At 46.4% G+C, this 24,541-nt stretch overlaps 1 protein-coding gene across 1 annotated transcript in view; it reads left to right on the top strand.

Moving 5' to 3' along the window:
- FRMD4A (FERM domain containing 4A) overlaps positions 1-19,458 on the top strand; it is a 208,710-nt gene extending 189,252 nt beyond the window's left edge. The window contains exons 20-23 of the mRNA XM_054593170.1: positions 648-815; positions 2,538-3,406; positions 5,533-5,629; positions 18,599-19,458. Coding sequence (XP_054449145.1) covers positions 648-815; positions 2,538-3,406; positions 5,533-5,629; positions 18,599-18,701 — 1,237 coding nt within the window. The 3' untranslated portion in view covers positions 18,702-19,458. The remainder of the gene's footprint in view (positions 1-647; positions 816-2,537; positions 3,407-5,532; positions 5,630-18,598) is intronic.
- Positions 19,459-24,541: the final 5,083 nt, after the last annotated feature.

Below are 24,541 nucleotides of genomic sequence, written 5' to 3'. Positions count from 1 at the left end.
TTGGGGTTTGGGGCTCACAGTCAATGTGTTGGCAGATGACTTTAATATATTGCTAAATTCCACCGCAATTAATTAGGAAGTCCTGGGCAGCACTATTCTGAAATGGCAAGTGAGAGCCTACTCGCAGGGATCCCCAAGTGGTTCGGAACCTTAAGCCATCAGCCACCAGAGTTCTGGAGCCAAACAGCTGTAATCTTAGCCGTGCATTATCAGCTCATTACTCGGCTGAGCCTGGAGAGGAGGGGGGGGTTTAGAAGCCATTTTTGGTTAGCTTCTCTGGTTTTCTCATTTCTGTTAATTACATCATTTAAATTCCTACTCCTAGTGGGCGCTCAGACAGGTAAACATTTGTCTCTTGGAAGCAGAAATTACGATTCAGGACAGTGGCTTCACAGAATAGTTGTGCTCCTGTTCCAGCAAAGGCTGACAAGGGTCTCCGTCTCACATTGCCCAGGGGTCAGGGACAAGGACCCCTTCCCACTTCTGGGGGAGAGGCTGAGAAGCAGAGTAGAGATCTGAGCGGGGGAACGAAGGAGGCCTGAGCAGCTTATCCAGCACCCAGACTGATGCCCAGAGGCTAGTCAGCTCCCTGGGAACAGGTGCGGCGCGGACTGGTGGTGACCAACATGGCCTTCTCTGGTTCGCAGCAGCCACAAGCGTTTCCCCAGCACAGGGAGCTGTGCCGAAGCAGGAGGGGGAAGCAGCTCCCTCCAGAACAGCCCCATCCGCAGCCTCCCTCACTGGAACTCGCAGTCCAGCATGCCGTCCACACCAGACCTGCGTGTCCGGAGCCCCCACTATGTTCATTCCACGAGGTGAGTCCACCCAGCCCTCGCCCTCCCTGGCATCTCTGGCCCCAACTGGCCCAAGTAATGGGTGAACTAGAGTCACGCCTAAACTAGTGAGGTAGTTTCTTCCTAAAAAGCAGCAGAATTTAAAACTGAAGGCTGGCAGCATGCTTGTGGGCACCTGGAGTCTGACCGTGAGCATGGCAGAGACCTGAGCGAAGGGAAGGCAGGCGATGCCGGGCGGATTAGCAGGGAAGTGCGCCGGAACCAGACCTTGCACTGATGGGGTGATTTTTGCTGGATGGTCCCTGTGTAGCTTTCTACTGGGGCCTGATATATCCTGGACTTTTTGATGTCTCAAGGTATAAGTTCATAAAAGACCAAAGGAACAGGCAAAAGTGAGGCTCCAGTGAATCACATCTTCGTTTTCTAAAAAGAGGCAAAACCAAAGCCACCATTCCATTTTATCAAAAACTGAGCCCATAGGGATCACACCTCAAAGGACAGATGGTGTGATCTTCCCTAAATAGTGAGCTGTCTATAAGATGGAGCGCTCCAGGCAAGATTTCCTCATTCATTCATTCATTCATTCATTCACGCCTCCCTTCATTCGTGCCGCACACATTGATAACTATTCTAGGGGACAGAGCAGTGCAGAAACAGACCATGCCCCTCTTCCCACCAGACATACATATTAATTGGGAGTCTTAATAAATATGTGACGAGGGGTGATAAGCATGAGGAGGAAAAATGAACAACAAACAGGGCAAGGGGCTAGAGAGTGAAAGGAGAGGTGATTTTTTAAATAGAAGCATTGGAGAAGCAGAAGGTGACTCTTGAGCAGTGACTGAAGAGATGGGGAGCAAGCTCCAAGGATATCCAGGGGAGCAGCAAGGTCGTAGATAGCCCTGGATGCGGGCCTGAACTTGGCGTGTTTCCAGGAGGCCAGTCTGACTGGGACAGGCTGATAATGGCGGGGTGGACCAGAGGGCCACAGGGTCGGTATTCCCCTGGGTGACAGTCAGAACCAGAACTCAGGTGTTTGTGTACTTGGCCAGCGGGGCCACCCTGAATTTCACATGTGGCCCTAGCATTGTCTGCAATGTTGATGGATATTTATAGCGTGGGCTCAGATAAACAGAACGGATTATAAACAAAGTGGCAGCGTGGTAAGTTTTTGCATCAGTCATGTGCCGTGTTCCACCAGCCTTCCCTTGTGGAGTCTTCATGGAAATGGAAATCTGTTTATGTGCATTTCTAAATAGTATTTGGCTGAACCATACGAAATGTCCCGTTTTTTGACCTACAAAAGTGGGCATTTCATCTGTGTACTAGGTATTTCATCGTACGAGAATAGTCGCTTTCTTGGTTCTCTTTGTATCTATAGAATCCCTTTCCACCTTTAAAAAAAAAAAAAAGAAGCCCTGGCTATGGGCACACTTTTTCCAGAGGAAACCTTTATGTGGGCACTGTCTTCAGTCCCACCTCCCATGGGGAATCAAAAATCACAGCAGAGACCAGCCTTGATTCCAGGGATCAGCCTTGCTCTCCCTTGTCCTCCACCCTGCTCCCCGCCCCCGCCCCGCCCCCCCCCACCCCCCAACAATGGGAAGCCCTGGATGCCCCGGGCAAAACAGCTTTGTCTGTTTCCCAGCTGAGCATTTGCTGGAGGCTTTTTTCTAAATCTGATGTCTGCAGAGCCCCCAACCCCTCCTCTGGCCCCCTAGACCCACCAGCCTCTCCCTGCAGGTCGGTGGACCTCAGCCCAACGCGCCTGCACAGCCTTGCCCTGCACTTTCGGCAGCGGAGCTCCAGCCTGGAGTCCCAGGGCAAGCTCCTGGGCTCGGAAAACGACACGGGAAGCCCCGACTTCTACACCCCACGGACTCGTAGCAGCAATGGCTCGGACCCCATGGACGACTGCTCATCCTGCACCAGTCACTCAAGCTCAGAGCACTACTACCCAGCGCAGATGAACGCCAACTACTCCACGCTGGCGGAGGACTCGCCATCCAAGGCGCGCGCACGGCAGCGACAGAGACAGCGGGCAGCAGGGGCGCTGGGCGCAGCGAACTCAGGCAGCATGCCTAACCTGGCGGCGAGGGGCGGCGGCGGGGGCGCGCCGGGTGTCTACCTGCACAGCCAGAGCCAGCCCAGCTCGCAGTACCGCATCAAGGAGTACCCGCTATACATCGAGGGGGGTGCCACACCCGTGGTCGTGCGCAGCCTGGAGAGCGATCAGGAGGGTCACTACAGCGTCAAAGCGCAATTCAAGACCTCCAACTCCTACACGGCAGGCGGCCTGTTCCGGGAGAGCTGGAGGGCCAGCGAAGAGGGCGACGGGGGCCGCCTGACGCCATCACGCTCACAGATCCTGGGGACTCCGTCGATGGGCCGCGAAGGTGCCCACGACAAGGGCACGGGGCGCACAGCCGTGTCAGATGAGCTGCGCCAGTGGTACCAGCGCTCCACTGCCTCTCACAAGGAGCACAGCCGCCTGTCGCACACCAGCTCCACCTCCTCCGACAGTGGCTCCCAGTACAGCACCTCCTCCCAGAGCACCTTCCTGGCCCACAGCAGAGTCACGAGGATGCCCCAGATGTGCAAGGCCACGTCAGGTGAGTGGGGATGGGGTGGAGCCCCCCACTCATGTGCTCGGCCTAGGGGTGGCCCGCTGACTCATTTCAAGGGCTTGGAGATTTTCTTAGAGCCTGCAGTGAGGAATCAGATGGTTAATTTTACACACCTAGTTGTCTGTGGGATGCATGAAACTGGAGGTTTTTCAGCTCTCCCCCTTTTACCTCCTCCCGTTCTGACCCTGGTCTTGCTGAGAGTGACAAAGACCCCAACAGGGTGCGGCAGCGCAGTGGCCTGGGCCAGCTCGTTCCCCTTTCAGCTTTCTCGGTAGGACGCAAGCCACTCTCCATCCACCTCTCCAGGTACGGACAGAAATCAAAGTTGAAGTGGTGTCTCTGGCTTCATCCAGGAAAGCACACCTTTACCCTGGTCAGGAGTGAGACATTAGTAAGGTAGAGACCTGGGTGGCACCTCGCAGAGGAAGGCTTGCTTTGGGCCTTGGCTTGTTGAAGCCCTGAGGTCAGGCTGGTGTGTCCCCAGGTGCGGCAGGCCAAGGGCCGGAGCCCGGAGCGCAGCACTTGGCTTCGCTGTGACCACATGGATAGCTGCTTCCTCGTGATCACATTTCACTGGTCCTTTTTCGGAAAGTGCTTTCAGATTGTCACAGCCAAACCAAGGGTTACCTTATTCTTGTACGCAGAGCGTTGAGCAGTAAAGAATTGAGTAACAGAGGGAAGGAACCACGCTTTCCCCTAAGAAGTTACACTTGCCCAGCAGTGCCCAGGCGCTGGTGGGGCTCTGGGCACCTGCAGAGACGAAGGCAGTTACGTGCTCAGAGCTCAGGAGGGGAGGGCGACTTGTGCAGGGATGAGGCTGCCCATATGGACCGCAGGACAAGACACAGGAAGGAAAGGAGTCTGACCCAAAAATGATTTAAAAAGAAGAGAACCAGCAGCAAATGGAAGGACCTGCAAGTCAGGATTTGACTTGGACGTGGGAAGAGAGCAAATGAAGATCAGGGGAAAGAGATGATGCTAAAGACAGAAAACAGGGGTCATGGTGGGGAACTGAAGGAGATTCTGGGGGCCTGGAGAGAGCAGGGCAGAGAGGAAGGGCCGGCCAGCTGCCCGGGTGGGCCAGGCCACGCGGCCCCTGCGTTCTATCCCTACAACCCCATTGGCTCCTTTATATGGCACAGCCATCAGATGACACATCACAGAGATGATAATGGAAATGATTCGTTCAATCAAGAGAGAGAACTGTGGACTTCACAATCCTACAACCATCTCCATATTCCTCCGCTGTCTATAAAACAAGCCCAGTGAAAACTGCTATCGACCTCCCCAGGGCACTATGAGAGTGAATGAATGGGCGTGTTATGTAGGCCATTTCAGGACCGTGAGCCTCTGCAGCCTGTTAGAAGCAGCAGCTCTCTGACAGAGGGCCGGGGGTGTTTAGCTTCCATTACAATCTTAGCACTTGCGTAGTAGGTTTGCTTTAGATACAATCTGTTGCAACGTGTTTTAGACTAAAATTTTAAGAGCTGTTATCTGAGGTTTCCTGATGAAAAAGGTTCCATTCTCAAGAAAGCAAAGGCAGCATTTAAGGAGGTTTTATTTCCTACTAAACTTTCCCAACCAGAAAAATATTACCTGTGTGAATAAACTCCTAGTAGTCAGATTTGGATGAGCTATTAAAAGCCCTGGGCCCCTTGAAATGTCCAAAGGGGTACATCCTAAGCCTGAAACAGCAGAGGGCAAGCTCTGAGAACCTTTCTGTTCAAGGCAAAGGCACAGTTTTGACTCTGGGGCCGCATCTACAAATGCCCTGGTGTCCAAAGAAATGGGGCCCCTGCATTAGCCCTGCCCAGGAGTCCCTCAGAGGCCTGGGGCGGGGGCAGGTTCTTTGCTCCTGTGGAGGCTGTTGCCATCCGTGTATGCATGGGGCCACCTCCCAGTGGTAAAGCAAGGGCTTAGGCTCCCAGGTTATTAAGTCAGGGCAGAGCTGCTGCATGGTCTGGGGGAGGAGATGTAACTGGGTGAATATGGGGGAGGTGGATCTTTCCGCAGTGTGACCCTGCTACGGGGTGACACTCAGCATCTCTGGAAAGAAGCTCCTTCACTTGACTGGTGTCTGACCCCTGTCTTTCTGCACCACCTGCATACAGCTGCCTTACCTCAAAGCCAGAGAAGCTCAACGCCTTCCAGTGAAATTGGAGCAACCCCCCCAAGCAGTCCCCACCACATCTTAACCTGGCAGACTGGGTGAGTTCTGTCAGATCTTTTATCCTCTTCTTCCAGCTTCTAGAATGATCCTTGGCCTGCCTTGTCAGATAGGAAGAGTGTAATGCGTATGCGATCCTAGTAACAGAAGGTTTATCAGTAAAAATATAACAAGTGCCCTCCATCCCTGGGAGCCTTCTTCCTTTCCAAAGCAGCCCCACGAAGCGCTGTTCCTCCCACCCCTCTGCTTTCTATCACTATCCCTTTAGACGGGAATTCTCTCTACTGCCTTGTAACATGGGCGGTGGCCCCAGGACCGTGGGGGAGGTGGTGCCGCGAGGCCAACTGTGCCGCTTTGAACATGTAAGCTGGGTTCCAGTTAGACCAGGACCACTTCCAGGTGCCAGGTGTGAAGGAGGGAAGGGAGAGAGAGGCCAGTGTAAGCACCCCATGCTGGGCCCCAGTCCCATGTTTGACCTGCTCCTCAGGGTGCCCACTTTTTTGGTATCAAGACGCATTTTAAGAAGAAAGGGAAAATGCTCAAATCCTCTCTCTCTCCTGGCCAACTGCTTAATTGACACCTAAAGGGGATCAGACCTTTAAGGGACCCACAGCAAGATAAGGAAGCCAAAATACAGCCCCTTTTATAGCTTGCAGAGTAAACAGACATCGTGATATCAAGGACATACAGGCTGTGCTGATCTGCTGAAGAGTCTGGCAGGTGCATGTAGCTTGCTTTCTGCACGGTTCCTGCCTCTTTTGTTGCTCCTAAGACATCGTCTGTAAGTGGATGTTACATATACTACCAGTGTCTGCTGGAGTAAAGGGTCCCTTTACCCAGATTTAGTGAGCTGCTCATTTGCTGGAGCATTGCTGGGGATGTCTAGAAAAATCTGAAAACTCTTGTGTGAGTTGAATCATGAGAAAACAAGAGAACCAGAGTTGGCTCCACTGACTGCATTTCTGAGTCTCATGCTTGGCAGACGTACTTCGTTTCTGCAGATTTATCTGTAGTGATTTTAAACCAGGCTTTAGGGGGTCTTAGCATTTGACAGAAGATAGTGGAGCTAACGTTTATTAAGTGCTTGCTCTGTACTCAAAGGCTGGAAACTACTAACGTGTATGAGCTCATATAATCCTCACTGCAGCCTCGCTCGGAAGTATCAGATCTTTTAGTTAGACAAGGCTAACAGAAAATGAGTGCCTTGCCTGAAGTTATGTGGCTGGGTGGAGCTAGAATTTCAGCCCTGCGCTCTGGGACCCCAAAGCCCTCTTTCCACTAGGCCAGTGGTTCTTAAAGTGCAGTCCCCAGACCAGCAGCATGAACATCACCTGGGATCTTGTTAGAAGTGCAGGTTTTCAGATCCATCCGTGGCCCTACTGAGTCAAAAAGTTTGGGGGTGGAGCCCGGCGGTCTGTGTTTTAACAAACCCTCCCAGGTATTCCGATGCCCGCTCAAGTTTGACAGTGTTCTTGTGTCCGCTCCCACTTCTTCGTCAGTTTTTTGGGCAGGAACTTCCCCCCTCTCCTCACTGCAGATCATGAAAACACTCCCTTAACACAGCATCCACACCCCAGCTCTAGCTTGTGTGGTTTGGCATCTCCTGCTAGGCCCAGTGCCCAGGAGTCTCACCAAGATTAATTCATAAAAAAACAACCAATCTTCTGTATCTATGGTACCTCCAGTGGTAAACCATCTCATCTGAATAAGGGACTTCAGATTGCAGGCTCTTTTTCTGGACCCTCCAAAGTTTCTGGATGATGCCGTCTCACCTGATCCAAATATATTTATTTAACTGACTGCGGGCTCTGAAATTTACAATCTTTCACATGCCTACACACTTCAGCTGGTCTTAAAACCTGCCTGTGTTTCACCACATATAACAAATGAGGACTCAAGAAATTTGAAGCAAAGATATTTTGGTCCTTGTAGTAAAACTCTTTATCAGATTGAGTTATCATTAACAACTATTCTCTGTGATGTGGCAAGACAATGAGAAATGGACAGAAAGTGCCAAAGCCTGCCTTCCTAACAAAACTAGAGAGGTCTTTTGACTCACTCATGGGGGTTAAAGTTCTGCATGACTTATTTGTCACTAACACTCGGGTGTGTATTCAGCTGGTCTCTCCAGTGTATCAATGAGCTACAAATCATGTCTGTGTCAGTTCCTCTCTTTAACATGACCTCTCTTCTCTTCCTCCTTCTGCTTTCCTTTGTTCAGAGAAGCAACAGAACACTCGCCCATTATGGATGGGTCTGAGTCTCCAACTCACCAAAGTACTGATGAGTAGAGGTATCGTAAGGGAATGTTTTGTTCTTACAGCTCTTCTTCCTTCACTGCTTATGAGTTTGTGATCTCAGATGTGTTGCATATGTGTTGCCCTTGCCCATATCATAATTTCCAGAAGGAAGCATCTGCATGGTGTGGAAGCCATTGTTTTTATGTCTGATTTCTAGATACATGTGGAACTATATGTTTATGTGTATATTTTTACATCAGATGTTAGATATTCTTACGCTACTTACCAGAAAAGACCCCAGAGTGTATTTTAGATCTTCCCAGGCTCTACCTAAATGCAAATACTTGGTAGATACATTTATTCATTTAGTAATCCCTGTCCATGAAAAGAAAAGCATCATGCAGTTTATGTTTTAAAGCACCAGAGTCAGAGTGGATCCAGAAGCATCGGAAAATCTCTGATGATTTCCTCCCAGCATTCTTGAGTGACAGGTGTATACTCTCCCGAATGCTGTAGGGTCCTGCTTTCCAAAATGTGGTCCCTAGAAGAACATCATCATCTGGGAGCCGGTTAGAAAGCTAAACTCCTGGGCCTACTAAATTTGAATCTGCATTTTAACAAGATCCCTGGGTGAATCAAATGCACTGCTGTGCTGGGCATACAAACAGGAACACCTGGTCTGGGTGCTGTCCTCAGGGACCAGCAGAATTGAACCTGAAGAAAAGACATTGAAATTAGGTAGTGTTTCAAGGTTAACTAAAGAGATAAGGATAATACTCAGAAGTGAATAGTTTCAAAACAGTTGAACCCTCGCTATATTCTAGGAACCATGCTAGAGGCCAGAGTTCTAAGAGTTTGAGTTCAAATCAACAATTCATAAACCTATTAGGATTTTTGCATACCAGAGCAATAAGAAACTTGCAGCACTTACGTATGAAGTACTCAGAGACTTTAAACAAGGTGCTAAAAGGAATCCAAGAGGACGGGACTTCTGGCTTCTTGAAGATGCTGCCTGAGTTTGACTTCAGGGACCTCTCAGGGAGGAGGAAGGTTAGAAAGGTTAGGGCTGAGAGGCCATGCCAAGGCAAAAACACAGGTGCAGAAGCAAGCAGGGTGTCTAAGGGCACAGCAGTCTGTCTTGTTTTGCTGTAGAGAAGGAGCTGGACCTCAATCTGAACACATTAGGAGAGAGACATGGAACAGTTTTTACTACAGGTCCCCGGAGTTGGCAGATGAAGGATTTGGAGAACAGGGGCTTTGCCTTTGAGGAATGGTGTTAAACAAAATTTGAGTAAATTTATAAGATATTATTGGCTCTATTCACTGATTGATGAACCAGACAGCATTCAGCCTAGCGGAGAGAAAGGGGCTCTGAGGAGCTGAGCAAATACAGACTCTTATAGGCGGGGGCAGCAGGAACAAGGGAGCCACCCTGGGTGAGCAGGCGACTTGGTCGCTGCAGAGTCGCTGCCCTTCAGGGCTGGCAGGGGTCTCTCAGGCAGGCACCGCACCAGGGCTGACCAGGCTATCCCCAATTGACAGGTTTCAGATGCCATTTCTGGGGGAGCCCAGACCATAGTTAAGTGTCAGTATGGTGGTCGGCAATTCCATTTTGAGCCCATTCTCTTAAAAAATTGTTTTTAACAATTTCCCCGCTTTGATCAGACTCTCAGCCTAGCTGAGAAATGTGATCAAAATTTAAGGCATTAGCACTACTCCCAGCTATTGCTCTGGAGCCCACTGGCTTACTGAGTGATCTTGGGTAGCCGAGTCTCAACTTCCCCGAAGTATTTAATCCAGGTGCAGAGGTGGTGTTGGTCACAGCGTAGTCTGTGGAACAGGACTTAAAGATGATTACCATGCAGGCCAGTAACATGCAAGGGTCTGTAGACTGCACAGGTGGTTTTATTCCGGCCACCTTTGCCTCGTGTCCCTTTCTTGGACACAGAGCCTGGATGCAACTTTCCCCCAGTCTGGGTTGTTAACCAGAGGAAGGGAGGTGGATCTCCTGGGCTCAGGACTCTGACACAACAGAGGAGGCTGAGTTTGCCCCAGAGGAACAAAGGGAGTGAAACTCAGGGAGACATTTGGGACGAGCAGAACTCAAGAATCACCCTCATGATAGCAAATCCAGCAGTTGTTTGGAGGTTGGATGACCACCCTTTACAGTGGCCCAAGATATGGGAACAATGGCGTTATCTTTCTAGGCCAGGGCGAGGCAAAAGTAGTGAGCAAAAGAATCATCAAGATTCATAGTTTAAGAATTAGGGAAAAAATGGTCAGAGAGGGAAGGAGAAATGGAAAGAAGTGTTTTTGATCTGACATCTTGGTGGGAAGCAGTCTACTCTGACGTTGGCTATTTTTTTCCCCAGTCTGACTGTGAGGGCTCCAGCCTTTGCACAGGACCAGAGGTCAGGTGGAGCCTTCCTCACTTGTGAAATGTGCACCCACGGCTCAGCACCTTGTGATCTATCAGTCGTGTCAGTGGTCGAGAGTCCCTAGTATGCCTGTCCCTAAAGATCTGATCAGAGTGCATTGTAATGGAACTGACAGGGAAATGTGTTTATTTCTGTGATGCACAACATGTTACGATAATAACTGGAATTAACAACTGATGATACTAAGACATGTTTCTAGGGATTTCATAAAGTTTCTAGAATGCACTGATTAGAAGTCTAACCTTTAGAATCCTTAATTCCTAATGAAAACTAAGAAGTAATTGTGACCTGTTTGTTACACTAACATTCTGTGGATGGCAAAATTATAATTATTACATTTCATAATTTTTAAAAGTATTCTCCCTCACAGTAAATTTTTCAGTGTGGCATAAACCATGTTGACTGATAGACCTGGCACTACAGGCTTCTAGGAGCGTGTATTCTGGGAAGAATTCTCACCCTTCGCTGGCTTCTGCCAGTTTTCGCACGATCCACTCTGCAGACTCCACACACTGCAGGCTCCGGAACGAAGAGGGTTAATAGTAGAGAGTGCAACCCTGGTCTCTCTCAGAATTTGGCAAGGTTTTCCATTGATTTTTGTTTTCCCTCAGCTGCTTTAAGGGAATAACTGGTAGCATTTTTCTAGAAAAATCTCTCAGAGTCCCATCAACCTTGAGAGGGACCCATTTCAGAGCATCTGTACAATCACTGACTTGGCAGACTTTTGTTCAGGTATTATAGTCTCTCTAGAGTGGAAAGGCAAATTCAGAGGTTAGACTGTGGGTACTCAGGTAAAGGAGGATAGTGGAGTGTAGTAGGAGTCAAGTCAGTCCGATAGTCTTTCGTTATAAGAACCTCTGTGTCTTTTTTATTAGCCACTTTCAGTGAATCTGTCAGTGAAGCTAGTTTGTAATCTTGAAGCCTTTTGGAGGTGTTTTCATGACAATTAAAGTAGGTATCCTGTTCTGTTTGATTTGGCAGCCCTTGCTTTCAAAATGCATTACTTAAATGAATGCTGTGGTGTAATTGGAAATGCCCATAATGGCTGTTAATCTATATAAGAGGTAAACTGAAGCAAGCTCAAATGGACAGAGTGGATTTTGATTCAGGAATAGCAGCGGAATTGCAATTTTGGAAATGCATGCTATAGCAAGCTACAGGTGAGTCCATTGCAGATTTGCAGTGGGCTGTATTTATGGGCAAGGAATGAAAAGGGGGTAGGGGGAATCCAGCCAGGGTCGAAACAGTAAATTTATTGGCTTGAGGATGGACGGAGATTCTTGGCAGATGTTCACTTGTCAGGAGGTAAGTCTTGGTCTTCTGTTAATCAGACAGGAAATTGGTCTCCCAGATCTTATGTTCTGCTTTCCTGAGGACACACACATGCATGGAATTCTCCATTTCATATTCTCCAGTTTCATTTTAGGTTGAAATCCTTTCACATTTCTCCTCTTGATGAAGAGCTTTTTCAGAAAGTACCATGGATCAGCCATGTGATTTAGGTATTGTTTTTATCCTCCTTTTTCTTTGACCTAAGATGTTGTTAGGGCAGTACATGTCTCTTGGAGCGGAGAATGGTCACCAGCAGGTGTCTAGTCCAAGGAAGAGGGAAATGGCAGGTGGGTTTCACTGGCATCATTTGAACAAGGAATTTCAACAACCAAACCGTGTGTCTGGATCAGGGTAGCTGAGTCAGGGGAACAGTGAAGTCCAGGGGTGGGGACAAACAGACTTGATGGTTGGGGATTTGAGAAGAGCTATAAATTCCCGTAAGATAAGGTTATTTCCTGTATAAGCCTGTGTTGCCCATCTCCATTTTGTCTGTGACACAAGTAACTCCATTTTAGTTTGGGTCTCCATTTCTACTTTTGGATCTAGTCCCTGTTATGACGTACTGATCACTCAGTTTATTGCTGGGTGTCTCTTCTGCATGGTCTTCATCCATTTTGTTTATTTTTCTTCACCATGCCATAACTAGACATCTGCCTTCAGAGTGAGAGAAGTTTTGGGGGTTGTTAGCAACCAGAAGGCCACATTTGAGCAACTTCCTATAATGGATCAGAGTGGAGGGTCAAGGGTATAGGTATTAGATATCAGTATGTAACACTGGGCAAGCATTAATCTATCAGGTTTGTTATTTTTATGAAGACAACAACTGAGTACTTGAAAAATCAAAACAAAAAATATGACAAATAGGATAGAAAAACCAAATTGTAACCCATGAGCCCAGTCCTGTCAGTAACCAGCTAAATAAATCGAAATTCCAATGTGAGTCAGATTGGGCTTGACCTTGAATTTTATGTAATTGAATCTTGAGTTTCCCAAAAGTATATCCAAGTACAAGTAGCATTGACTACAGACATCACATTCAGGGAAGAAGTAATCAAGGCCTGTCCTGTTGTCAAGGACAACTTTAACTAGAGGGTCTAGGAATTTCTGTTGCACAGCTAAGACTTTAGTAATACAGCTGGCGATGTTTCCAAGAGTTAAAGGGTTTATGATCATTGCCTCATTTTGTACTCACTTCTAACCAGACAAGTAAGGATCTGCCAAAGGAAGTGAACCCTGAATAATCTGTGTAAGTCCATTCTTAACTTGATGTAAATTCAGCAGAGTTGACTAGTGAGGTGTCTCAGTTTGGCTGGGGACGGTTAGGAGTATAGTACATAACCTGAGTAAAAAGCATTGCCCGGTTATATGCCAGCCTGGGATAGGTTAGGGCTTTAGTGCACCCAGGAAGTAAACCTCCTAGCCTGAAACAGAAAGCTGTTCTAAATTCCTTGCAAAGGTGGATGCTGCTGGTAAGATTTTTTCACCACTGGGGCAGGTATGAGTTAGATAATCATTAAGAACTTGGGGGTTGAGAGTGTACTACAGTGTGCATAGGTGTTTTTTGTCCAGCCGGGATAGTACAGTTATAATCGGAGGAAGGATAAAAATAGAGGCACTGGGAGCCTGGCGGCAAAAGTACGCGCTATAGCTGACCCCAAAGGGAATTAGGGTGTCCTTTATGTTGGCATTAGGGACATAAGAAAAACCAGTCACAGGAAGGACCAGGATCTCCTGTGTCATGGGAGATAGGGAGTTTTTGGTGGCAAAACCAGCAGCCTGGAAGGTTGCCACCCTTGACAATCACGTGGGAGATACAAACATGGGCATTATACATATGGACGAGATCAAGGACCAAGGGAAAACAGCAAATAGGAGGAAAAAAGAAAACAGAAAAGTAGAAGAGTCCATTCCCCTCCTTGTGATTTTCATAGTAAAGGAGAACAGTGGCAGAAATCGAGCTTTTAAGTTCTACAGGCCCTGGTCAAGTGTTTGGGATGGCTGTCTACATCCAATGTCACCTGCTCTGGCTGCTCGAGGATCTTGAGATCACTGGTGGCTTTTCTGGTCCCTTCAGGTCTTGTGACTCCTTAAGTTAGTGATAGATACCTTCAAATTCAGCTGCACAGGAACTGGTGAGCAGTACCAGGAAAGGTCTTTCCAGCATGGAAAGAGGGAGTCCTTTAAATTAGGACTTTTTCAGTAGCAGTATTCTCCAGAAAGTAGGTCATGAGGGAAGTCAGATGTCAGGGTATATTTTTGTTCAGCACAGACTTCTTAAACTTTTGAGAGATGTTTCTGAAAGTAAAGAACAGGTAACTGGAAATGTTTTCCTAGGTCCCACTGGGCAGTGTGATGATCAGTATGGGGAATGAGGCAGACACAAGGTTCTGCGGGGTGCGATTTCGCAGGGAGCAAGCTTACGTTTTTCAAAAGTTAAGGAAGAACAACCTTAGATTTTTTTGGACTTGTGACGACACGGTCCAGTGAAGTGCCCAAGACTCAAAAAAATTTTCCTAATTGGGTTTTAATGATGCCACTGTTAGTCACTTCTGCTAGTCCTGAAGACTGAGGATGATGTGGGCGATGCCACACAGGAACAACTGCAGCGTTCTTGGGTTGCTTGACCAGGAAAATGAGTTCTGAGGTCACTGTAGAAAAAAAGAAATCCCATGTAGGGATGATGATTTCATGTAAAATTTCTTTGCTACAAAAAGTTGCTTATCAATAAGAAAAAGCTTCTACCCAGTGATAAACATACAGACCATGACCAATACCTCTCTGTTTAACCACTTGTTCTTAACAATTATGCTTAGGTCAGTGATGACAATTTCTCAAGATATTAAACAGCGAACCAAATCTTAAGTTATCTTCCCTGCTGACCAATTTTATAACAGAGATCACAAACTTATTTGATTAGTAAAACCCAGGTAGAATAAAAGTTGTATTTCTGCATTGTAGTAAAGCTGGTAACTCTGAATACATACATATTTTAATTAAACCAACAAACTTAAACTAGCTTTTATTTACTAAATATTTATCCTAAATCACATAAACTTGAAAAACATCTAAGTTTGTATATTTCAGAGAGTTTAGAATACTTAATTTGGTAAGTGCTTATTTTTCTTTAAGCCAATTAAATAGAGCTCACTTACAAACTAATTTTGGAAATACCATCCAGAAGTAGAAAAATATTTCACAATTTACAATATACATACATAAACATACCAACAGATTTCAATTTTTGTTTTAAAATTTTAGCCTTGAGACAAGCACAATCATGCAAAACTTACTAGTTTATAAAAGAACAGATGGACCAAACGGTGTTTCTGGAAGAAATTTGAAGACTGTATTTCTTCATTTAAGCATTAGGTCTCACAGAGCCAAATTATTTGAAATCACAGAGCATGAAAATTTTCTTGAGACTGGCGGGTGATCTAGTGTCAGTCTAACCTGTTTTGTGACCAGCTTGTCCTAGCATGAGTCTTAAAGTTAGTTGGCAAACACTCTTAACAACTTTTAAGTGCTCAATCTGTGCCTATCAGTTTTGCAGCTTTGGCTTCTAAGATCCCATTAACCACAAAACTATTATTCCTTTGCCTCACATTAACAGAAACCAGCAGTAACCAAAAAGATGGTACTGTGAACCAGCCAAGAGAGAAGCCTTAGGTGCGCACCACCCGCAGGAGTTCCCAAAGTGGGACTGGATGGAACATGAAGATCTCAACAAATGGGCACTGGGAACTAATCAAGGGCTAATGAGTGGTGCTCTTAGAGCCTCCTGCCAGTCTAGAAAGCCAGTGAGACTGCTAACAACACAAAGAGAACCAAGCTTGGGACCCAGAGGAACTTAGCCAGGGCCCCCAGAAATAGGGAGAAAATGAATTCAAAAGGTTCACAGAGACCAGTGCCTGTGTTTCTTGTCCATGAAGCTGTGAGATACCTCCTCAGGGTTCCACCACTGCTATCAAACTGTTAAAAAGCAAAACGCAACTGAGCACACTTCCAAGATCTTTCTGGCTTTTGTTCAGTTAAGTTGCACCTTAATTCCTTGAGGAATCAAAAATCTTTACAAAAACAGAAATGCAGCACTCAAAACACTTCGGATCCCACCTATCCTTTCTTGCAATCCAAAACCTCCCCTACACATCTCAAAAGGCTTACAAAGTGTTGTAAAAGATCAGGATTTAGGGAACAGTTTTCCCCCGTGCCTTTGAGATACGAATGTTCTGCCTGGTCTTCTCTAGTTCTCCTCTGGGTTATCTCTTTAAAATGGAAACTTCAGGGAGGTAATTCTTATCAGAAGGAAAAAATTAGAACTTAGGTAAGTGAAAAATCTTAAGTGTCTTCTCCACAAATAGTAATGACAAGTTTTAGCCCTCTGAGCAGGTTACCTTAATTTATTCCAACTTCCAGAAACACAATTTGGAACCAACTCTCCCTCATAAACTAGTGAGCTGTGGCTCACGGCTAAGGACAAAGGTAGAGCCAGGGCTTGCTGCTCTCTTTCCATCTCCACCTCCACCCCTGCTGCTGTAACTGCCTTCTCCCTGCGTAGAGTGAAAGCTGCTTGGCCTTGCTGTGTGGCCCATGCCCATCTTTGAACCAGTGACTGTGGCTCGAGAACTCTAGTTGGCCCACGTGAGACACCTGTCCACCTCTGGTGAGGGTTTGGGTTGACCCTTGGCAGAAAATACCTGTAGGACCACAGGACTCCGCCCCTCCCCCCGCCCCCGACCCCAGGAACAGCCTATATCCACTGTGGGATCCAACCACTTTTTGCCACAAAAAGTGTCCCAGTTCCTCAGGCACAATGGCAGAAGTCTGTTTTGTAGGGCAGATAGGGAGTTTGCAGGATGGATGTAATGCAGGTAGCCATTTACCATGCAAAAACTCTGAGTCTAATAGATATCCAGAGCTAGCATATAATTAAGGAACTTTGTCACTTTGCATCTGAAGCCACATTTAAGCAGCATTCACCAAGGTTCCAGGCATAAGACTCAATGGAGCCCACAATATGCTCACATGCCTCGGGATTTTCTGACTTTAAAAAAAAAATTATTTATTTTTAGACAGAGGGGAAGGAGAGAGGGAAAGAAACATCAATATGTGGTTGCCTCTTGTGCACCCCCCGACCAGGGACCTGGCCTGCAACCCAGGCACGTGCCCTGACTGGGAATTGAACTGGTGACCTTTTGGTTTGCAGGCCAGCGCTCAATCCACTGAGCCACACCAGCCAGGGCTCTTTTTTTTTTTTTTAAGCCAGATGAGAAACATTTATAAAATCCAGAATGCCTTCATCCAATTATTCCTAGAGAAGGGACCAAATCAAACAGAGAAGTGGGACGACTGAATCACTTTCAATCATAAACTGGTTCATGAGGCCGTGTTTAAGATGCTCTTTAAACCTGCTTTTCTTTGAGCCACACTGGGGACTCTTCCTGTCACCCATCCCAACCATAACCCTAGTATAGGTACAGGGAGATAGGTCAGCAGGGAAGAGAATCTTCTGAATATTTTACGGAAAGTCCCTGTGGGGTTTTCCAAATAGATCTTTCTGCCCCCTAATTGGCATATGCCCTGGGGAGGTCAAACTTGAAAATCCAGCCTTTACAACACACAGATCTGCTAACTCACAGTCACAGTCCAATGTCATTCACAGGAACGTCACTTCAAAAACTGAAGGCTGGGTTAAAGGCCTAGAGGTTTCATCCCTTCAGGAATTGGCACAAATGAAAATACACTACTAGTTAGAGCAAAAAACACAAGAATGAGCACACAACTCACTGCAGACCACACTGCAACTGTAGAAACGGGGTGCCCATGCTGGGGGGGGGGCACCACCAGGGACTCTGGCAGCAGCGGGGCTGGAGGAGAGAATGTGGGACTCCCGTCTCCTCAGGCCCTACAGGCTGCTGCCTGCTGAATAGCCAGCCTCGAGGGCAAATTCCAGCCTGTATCTTGCCCTGAAAGAGCTGGCCCCCAGAGAGGGGCTATTTTTCCTGAAAGTGATTCCTAGTGATGATTATGGCTTTAACACATATCTTTGTGATCTTTTCTTAATGTGTAAAAATTCCTTCTACTCAACCTACATAGTGATGCCTACCTTTTTAAAACTATGTATTTTAAGATTTTACTGGGAGGTGGGAGGTGCAGCGCTGGGAGGGTGAAAGAAAGGGAGGAGAACCGTCAATCTCGCACTTGTCCCGGCTGGGGACCAAACCGGCAACTCGGGCATCTGCCCTGAACAGGAACTGAAGCGATGGCCTCTTGCATTGCAAAATGATGCCTAACCAACTGAGCCACACCAGCCAAGGCAACACTTTTTAAAGTCTTTTGTTTTCCATATACTTTCTTGTGTATTTTCAATACGTTTTTGTTTTTTTTTTATAATCACAACACCTACTATTTAAAATGACATTGATTCAAAGTTTTTAAAAACTGAATTCAAAATATGACTTCAGTTTCACTATGGGGAAACCTGACATTTCCAATGTGCTTCTAGGACATAATAAAAATCTGGTGAAATCCGGTCAGCTCCTGGGTGCCAGGGAGGACAACCCAAAGCAACTGTTTCATGGAAGAGGAATCCTGAGGAATCCAGCCTGAGAGGTTCTGTGCCACTGAGGCACAGGGGAGCTTTGCAAGCTCCCCACAGTCCAACACACCTCAGGTCACTTAAACCAGCACCTCCGGAGTGCGGCCCACACCTGAGCACTTCAGAGTTCCCAAGTGATCCCAGTACGCAGCCCAGCCACATAAGCGAGCATTCGCTCCACTTCCCTCCTTCCAGAGATGGCAAGGGTTAGGCCCCTTTTACGTGGACTGTCTCAGTCCGTGAAAGCCTTCGACCTACTCAGCGCTGCATCAGACCTAGTTCCTTGCGGCCAGGGAAGACTGCTGATCAGTATGAAACCCTGCATAAATAAGCATGCACTTCAGAATGCAGGCAGGTAAATGCCATTCCCCCACTAACTGTCTTCTCTCCTTGGACTCCCCGCAGGAGCTACAATGATAGCTGTTTCCTGGATTCCTCCCTCTATCCAGAACTAGCCGACGTCCAGTGGTGCGGGCAGGAGAAAGCCAAGCCCGGGACCCTCGTGTGAGCCAGCGGCCTCAACCTGACCGCACCGACGCCATTCTGAGACCACCTCACTGCCTCCCATTTGCCTTACCCAGAAGCACTGTCACCCTGCACCAGCTTCAACCCGCAGCACTTTTGTTCTCCTGTCTCCGCATCCCCTCACACTCAAAATCCTGACTGAGGAGACATTCTGGAAGGTTCCGGTCCCACTGTGTGTCCCCTGGCTCGCTTGCCTACAGAGAGCCAGGCACCTATCCTCAATGGCACCTTGGTGGCTTCCCCCTGCCACGACAGCCCCCGGACCAGGAACCATCAGGGAGGCTGGCTGGCATCATATTCCTGTGGACAAGTGGCATGTATAGAGGACAGGAAAGGAAACTTACATACAGGGTGACCCAGAAAGACTAAGTTGTGGCCAGCCTGCTGCCTGGAGGCCAACCAAGCACTTCAAGAAGAGGATGCCTGGTGGGGGTGTCTAGTTCACAGCTGACATATTCCTTGGGGGGAGGGGGAGGTAATGAAAAATGAAGCTTAACATGTCAGAGATACATCAGAGGATCACAATCAGTTCTATGCTGCCAAAGATTTTAAAAAATTAATAAATAAAAACAAAAAAAAAAAAGAGGGGCCAAGAAGAAGACATTCTTTGTGCAATGAAACACCCTTCAAATTCTAAACTGCTACAACACACACGTCCAAGTCAACCATTTGTAAATTGTTGCCCCTCTTTACCCTCTCCCTTCATGTTCACCTTCTCTGTCGGTGGAGAGCCTGAGAAACTGAGCTGATGTGCTGGTGAAGCCGGCGGGGCCTTGGCTGGCATGGCTGACTCGGAGCTCCCTGAATCCGGACGTGGAGCGGAGCAGACCTATGGGGAGCAGCGGAGCGTACTGTTAGCCCTGTCTGTACCCAGGACTCAAAGCCGCTTTCCTCTCGGGGTCTGTAGGAAACATAAGGTGGTGATGCCAAAAGTGGTTCTCTCAGTAAAACAACCAGTAAAACTGCATCCTGTTTTTTCGCACAAGGTGTTTCATTTTACTTTTTATGGGAAACCAAGGGAAAAGCACATTGCAATTCATTCAAATGTTTTAACTGTTGTGGCTCATTTTATGTTTGTTAGCACTTGTGTGACAAAGAGCTCAGATCCGACTTTGGTTACCAACGTGTCACTTAATCAAAAAAACCCAACTATGCCCTTAGGTAGAAAGATTTTATTCATGTGTCTACTAGGCAAAGCAGGGTCGAAAAAAAAATACCAGCTCCCAGGGGGCCCATATACTTAACAACAGCGTCAGCCACCTTGATGTACCACATTTGTCTGCAGGTACCAAAAGGAGCAGAAGTAAGGTGGAGGAGCTACACGTTTACATGTGTTTAAGCGATGCTTAATACACAACTGGAAAGCCATCAATCTTCAAAGGCCTCAGAACTACTTTTATAATAATAACAAGTGCACACTCTTAGTTGGGTTATTCCAAATGGCACAAACACGGTCTCCACAGAGGTGGTATGCTGTGCTTATTGGCGCAAGTGGGGAGGGGTGGGGGGATATTTTCTCTCATTTGTAATGACTTCCTATGGGAAAAAAGCATTGGACAGCCAGAGACAGGAGCCGGGGTAGGGGTAGTTTTGTGGGAAAGCAGTATTGAAGTTAGCTTTAGTGTGAAAGGGAAAATCTTTGTTCTTTAAGTATGTGTAATCCAAGAATAACTAATAGACTCCACCAGACCAGGAGGGTATGGATGGACATTCATCAAAATAACTAATGCTGGTGCGCCCTCTGCTGCAGCTGGCCAAAGTGCGTGGACCCGGAGCAGGCCAGTAACCGTCTGGACGATTCAGGACCCGGTCTGTAAGGCTCCGCACAAGGCTGGGTTGGTAATACCAGCTTGTGGGAGGGATGCATATTCTAGGACACTTTAGGGGTGAACCCTGAAGGATAAATAAAACTGGTTTTAAAGTTACTGAATGGTTCTGGGGATTGATGGGGGAGGGGGGTGCTATGTTTTTGTTGCTCTTATTTTATGGTAAAAGTACCCACAGCAGGTTTTTTCCCTTCCCAGTTTGGAAACATTATACGTCAGGTCATTTTTCTTTCTCCCAAAAGCTGGTATGTGGATAATCAAACTGAACTATGTGCCAACAGGAAAAGTCAAAAGGGAAAGGTTACACAAGGCAAGGGGACAAGGTTAGTAGTTGGACATCAAGTCTGAAGTCAATCAGGTCAAGCTTTTAGCCCAACTGGGTTACAAGGAATGAGAGAGGAAAATTCTTTTTAAACACCTGGGTTCCGGGTCCTGGGTTCCGGAAGCAGAAATGAATGGAGTGGGAGGGGGATTACGGTTCAGACAAACATCACAATAGTCTGGTAGTAAAGACGGAGATTAAGTAAAACAGGTTTTACTGTTTAGCTGCGTTCAGTTACTGCAAAGTGTACATAAAGTATTAGTCCTTGGAGACTAATGTGATTAATGAATGAGCAATGTGGTGGGAAACAATACAGTTATTGTACACAGGCACTTGCAAGCTCTTTATAGATCCCTGTTTCTTTAAAATAAAACAAGAAGAACCATAAAGCCCCTGGTCTGATATAAAGTCCCTATTGGATTCTGTGGATACATGTAAAAAATGGCCTGTTTAGCCAGAAGACTGGTGAAAACACATCAGACTTTGTTGTTAGACAGGTGGGGTTTTTTATTTTATTATATGGAGGCGAGTGTTGGAGAAGTTAAAATTCCAATTTGTTCTCATTCAGTATTAGTTTAGTTCTAAATATAGCAAACCCCATCCTGGTGCTATCAGATGACCAGTTACTGCTTAGTTAACTAGGTGTAAAGTTTTTCATACACATTAATGTCAACAATTTATAACAAGTTGTGTAAAATAGACTCTAGTTTAATAATGGGGAAAAATGGATTAGGTTGCTCCTGAAACTGACTGTAGAGCATGTAAAATGATTTTACTGGATTCTGTTCAACTGTAATCAATGAAAAGATGTATGTTGTAGACAAAGTGGCAGAATTAAAAAGAAATCTGCTTTTAATTTATTCTTTTTGTATTAAGAATTTGTATAGTACCTTTACATTTTGCAAAACAGTGTTGTCAACACTTATTAAAGCATTTTCAAAATGGAGAGGTCTCAGTTGCTTCTTGGAGGTTTTGTTTCTAAGTGGTAAGTGCTTACACACACTCTGGAAGTCTCTTAACTCGGGTGCTTGTGTCCTCGCCAGTCTCATTTTTAAAGTAAACCTAGAAGTGCTGTTTTTTTCATTAAATTTTTGAATTGTATTTTTTAATTATAACTTGCATGCAACATTATTTCGTATTAGTTCAGGTGTACAGCAAAGCAGTTAGACAGTCATATACTTTACAGAGCGGTCCCCTCGATGTGTCAGGCATCCACAGTATGGTGGGCTCCATTCCCTGGGCTTCACAGCCCTGTGACTGTTTAGTAATTACCAACCGGTACATTTAATCCCTTCTGTTTTTCTTCGCTTAGCCCCTCAACTGTCCTCCCCTCTGGCACCCATCAGTCTGTTCTCTGTATCTAGAAGTCTCTTTCTATTTTGTTTGTTTATTTTGTTCTTAGATTCCACATGTGAGTGAGTGAAATCATATGGTGTTTGACTTCTTTCACTTAGGATAGTACTCTCTAGGTCCATCCATGCTGTTGCAAATGGTAAGATTTTATTCTTTTTTATAGCTAAATAGTATTACATTATACGTATGTACCACAGCTTTTATACCACTTGTGTATTGTGCAGATGCTATTCTTACTGCCTTGTCTGATGTTGTAGACAAAAAGCTCGGTTTGTTTAGTAGATGCTAATTCTTACTCTATTTTTCTTTTGTTACTTAGATGAAGAAAATACATTCTCATTGATACCTATCTCCTACTCCGTACAAGGATGGGAGATTAGATATCAGGTCCTTTTCAGGATGCTATCTTAGTATTTGTATCGCTGTTCATTACCAATAGTTACCCACGTGTGCCAGGCATGGGCACTGTTCCCACAGAACAGCCCCGGGGAAGAGACACTGAGGGGCCCTGGGCTCTGGAGGTCAGCCTTAGTCTGTCTCCCTGTGGTCCCTGGTTCTGTGTGGGATGCACAGGGCCAATCAGGGAGACAGGCAGGATGCTCAGGCTCTTTCCCTCCACTGCTGTTCACCCCTGTGCTCAAACCACAGCTCGAACTCTGTCTCTGGGCCAGCAGGTATGAAAAGGCCCATGTTATGGGCAAAAAGGTAACTGGCTGACTTCAGGAGAGACTTCGCTGCAATTGAACCCCTACCCCTCAACCTAAGCCGACGTACATCTCTTTGCTAGAATCTCACAGCCAAGAACATCCCTGGATGAAAAGCCCTCCCCAGATGGAAAGCCCTTGCTTCTGCCACCAGGGCAGGCTAACTAACACCTGCCAAAAACAAGAGCAATCCACTGAGAACGCAAAGCATGTCTGGAAGCGAGCCCATTAAGACAACATTTTATATTTCCTAAAGCCTCTTTTTGGGAAAGCAACCAGGGCCCCTGTATCTCAAGATAATCTACACTCATTTCAAACAAACAGGGATCTTCCGCAAGTCTTTCACATGTAAATATGTCACAGCTCAGGATAGAAATCTAGCAACACTCATTAAGCTCTATCACATGAAAGCAACTCACACAGAGCAAGATGGGACTTTCCATTTCTTCCCCACCCCTTCCTACCTTTCACCACACGCGGCTCCCCACCCCCACCCCCACCCCCTAACAAACTGCCAACAAGGCAATTCCAAACAGTTCTCTTGGTTATTAGAGAACACAAAAGGAAACTCCACAGCCCAGAAAAAAGCATGAGATATTGCCAGGCCTTTCCTTTCTCCCACAACACCACTTAACGAAAGCTCAAACAAAATTCTCTCTAAAAAGAGGTGTGTCACAGATGAGGGCTAGCAAGCAGGCATTGGCCCATAGTTGAAGTCACTCATTGCATGTTCTGTGCTGTGTCCAGGTCTTCAAAAGCTGCTGGTCTGAACAATTAGACAAGCAGGCACATGGCCACAACATAGGGGGCAATCAGGTTATAAACATTAAACAGAAGAGATTAAAATGAGTCCCAAGGATAAGAGATCAACAAGTGTGTAAACAGTGTCTCTCACTGATCCCTCATTCAAGGAGGTGGCTGGTCAAAGAGATGGCCGAGAAAAGCCACAGGAACCTACAGAGCTGTAGCCTCTTTGGCCTGGGACAAGGCCATGCTCCCAGCAGAGTCAATATCTATTCAGGAAAGAGCTGAAGGGCCTGGATTGCAATTCAGGAGCATGAACAGTAAGCAGATTATTTAATACAGCTCACTCGTTTATAATTGCCCCCAAGATTTTTTTTTAAAATCAAACCTTTTTCCTCTCCATAAATCCCATCAAACTATAATTATCCTTTTAATTTAGTCATCGACTTTCTACCCAACTCACTCCAATCATGTTTTCATTCCCCTCATTCTACCAAAACCACTCTTGTCGAAGTCAAGGATGACTCCCCATGCCAAAAAACACCTGTTTTCATTTTATGTGACTTATCAGTTGAGCCCTCTTGCGCACAGCCTATCCCTCTTCAAGTTTCCTTCATTGTAACATTTTCTTCCCTTGGACCCCAGGTTTTCTTCAAGTACAGGACTCCTTTCCAATCCCCTTGGTAGTTTTTCTTCATCTCTCTGACTTCTTAGCAGCAGAGTGACCCAGGGCTCAGTTCTTGGGCTTCTTCTCTTCTTTATAATCACTCTTCTTGTAGATCTCATCTCTTCTCAGGGTTTTAGAGATCACCTCTATGCTGACGGCAGCTGACTTATCCCTACACCCGGGACCTCCTCCCTGAAATGTGTTCTT

This window comes from Pteronotus mesoamericanus, unplaced genomic scaffold, assembly GCF_021234165.1.
Source record: "Pteronotus mesoamericanus isolate MK-2021 breed Mesoamerican mustached bat unplaced genomic scaffold, CSHL_Meso_final contig_130, whole genome shotgun sequence".
Lineage (NCBI taxonomy): Eukaryota > Metazoa > Chordata > Mammalia > Chiroptera > Mormoopidae > Pteronotus > Pteronotus mesoamericanus.
Note: the sequence above shows the minus strand (reverse complement) of the source record. Positions and strands in the feature narration are given on the sequence as shown.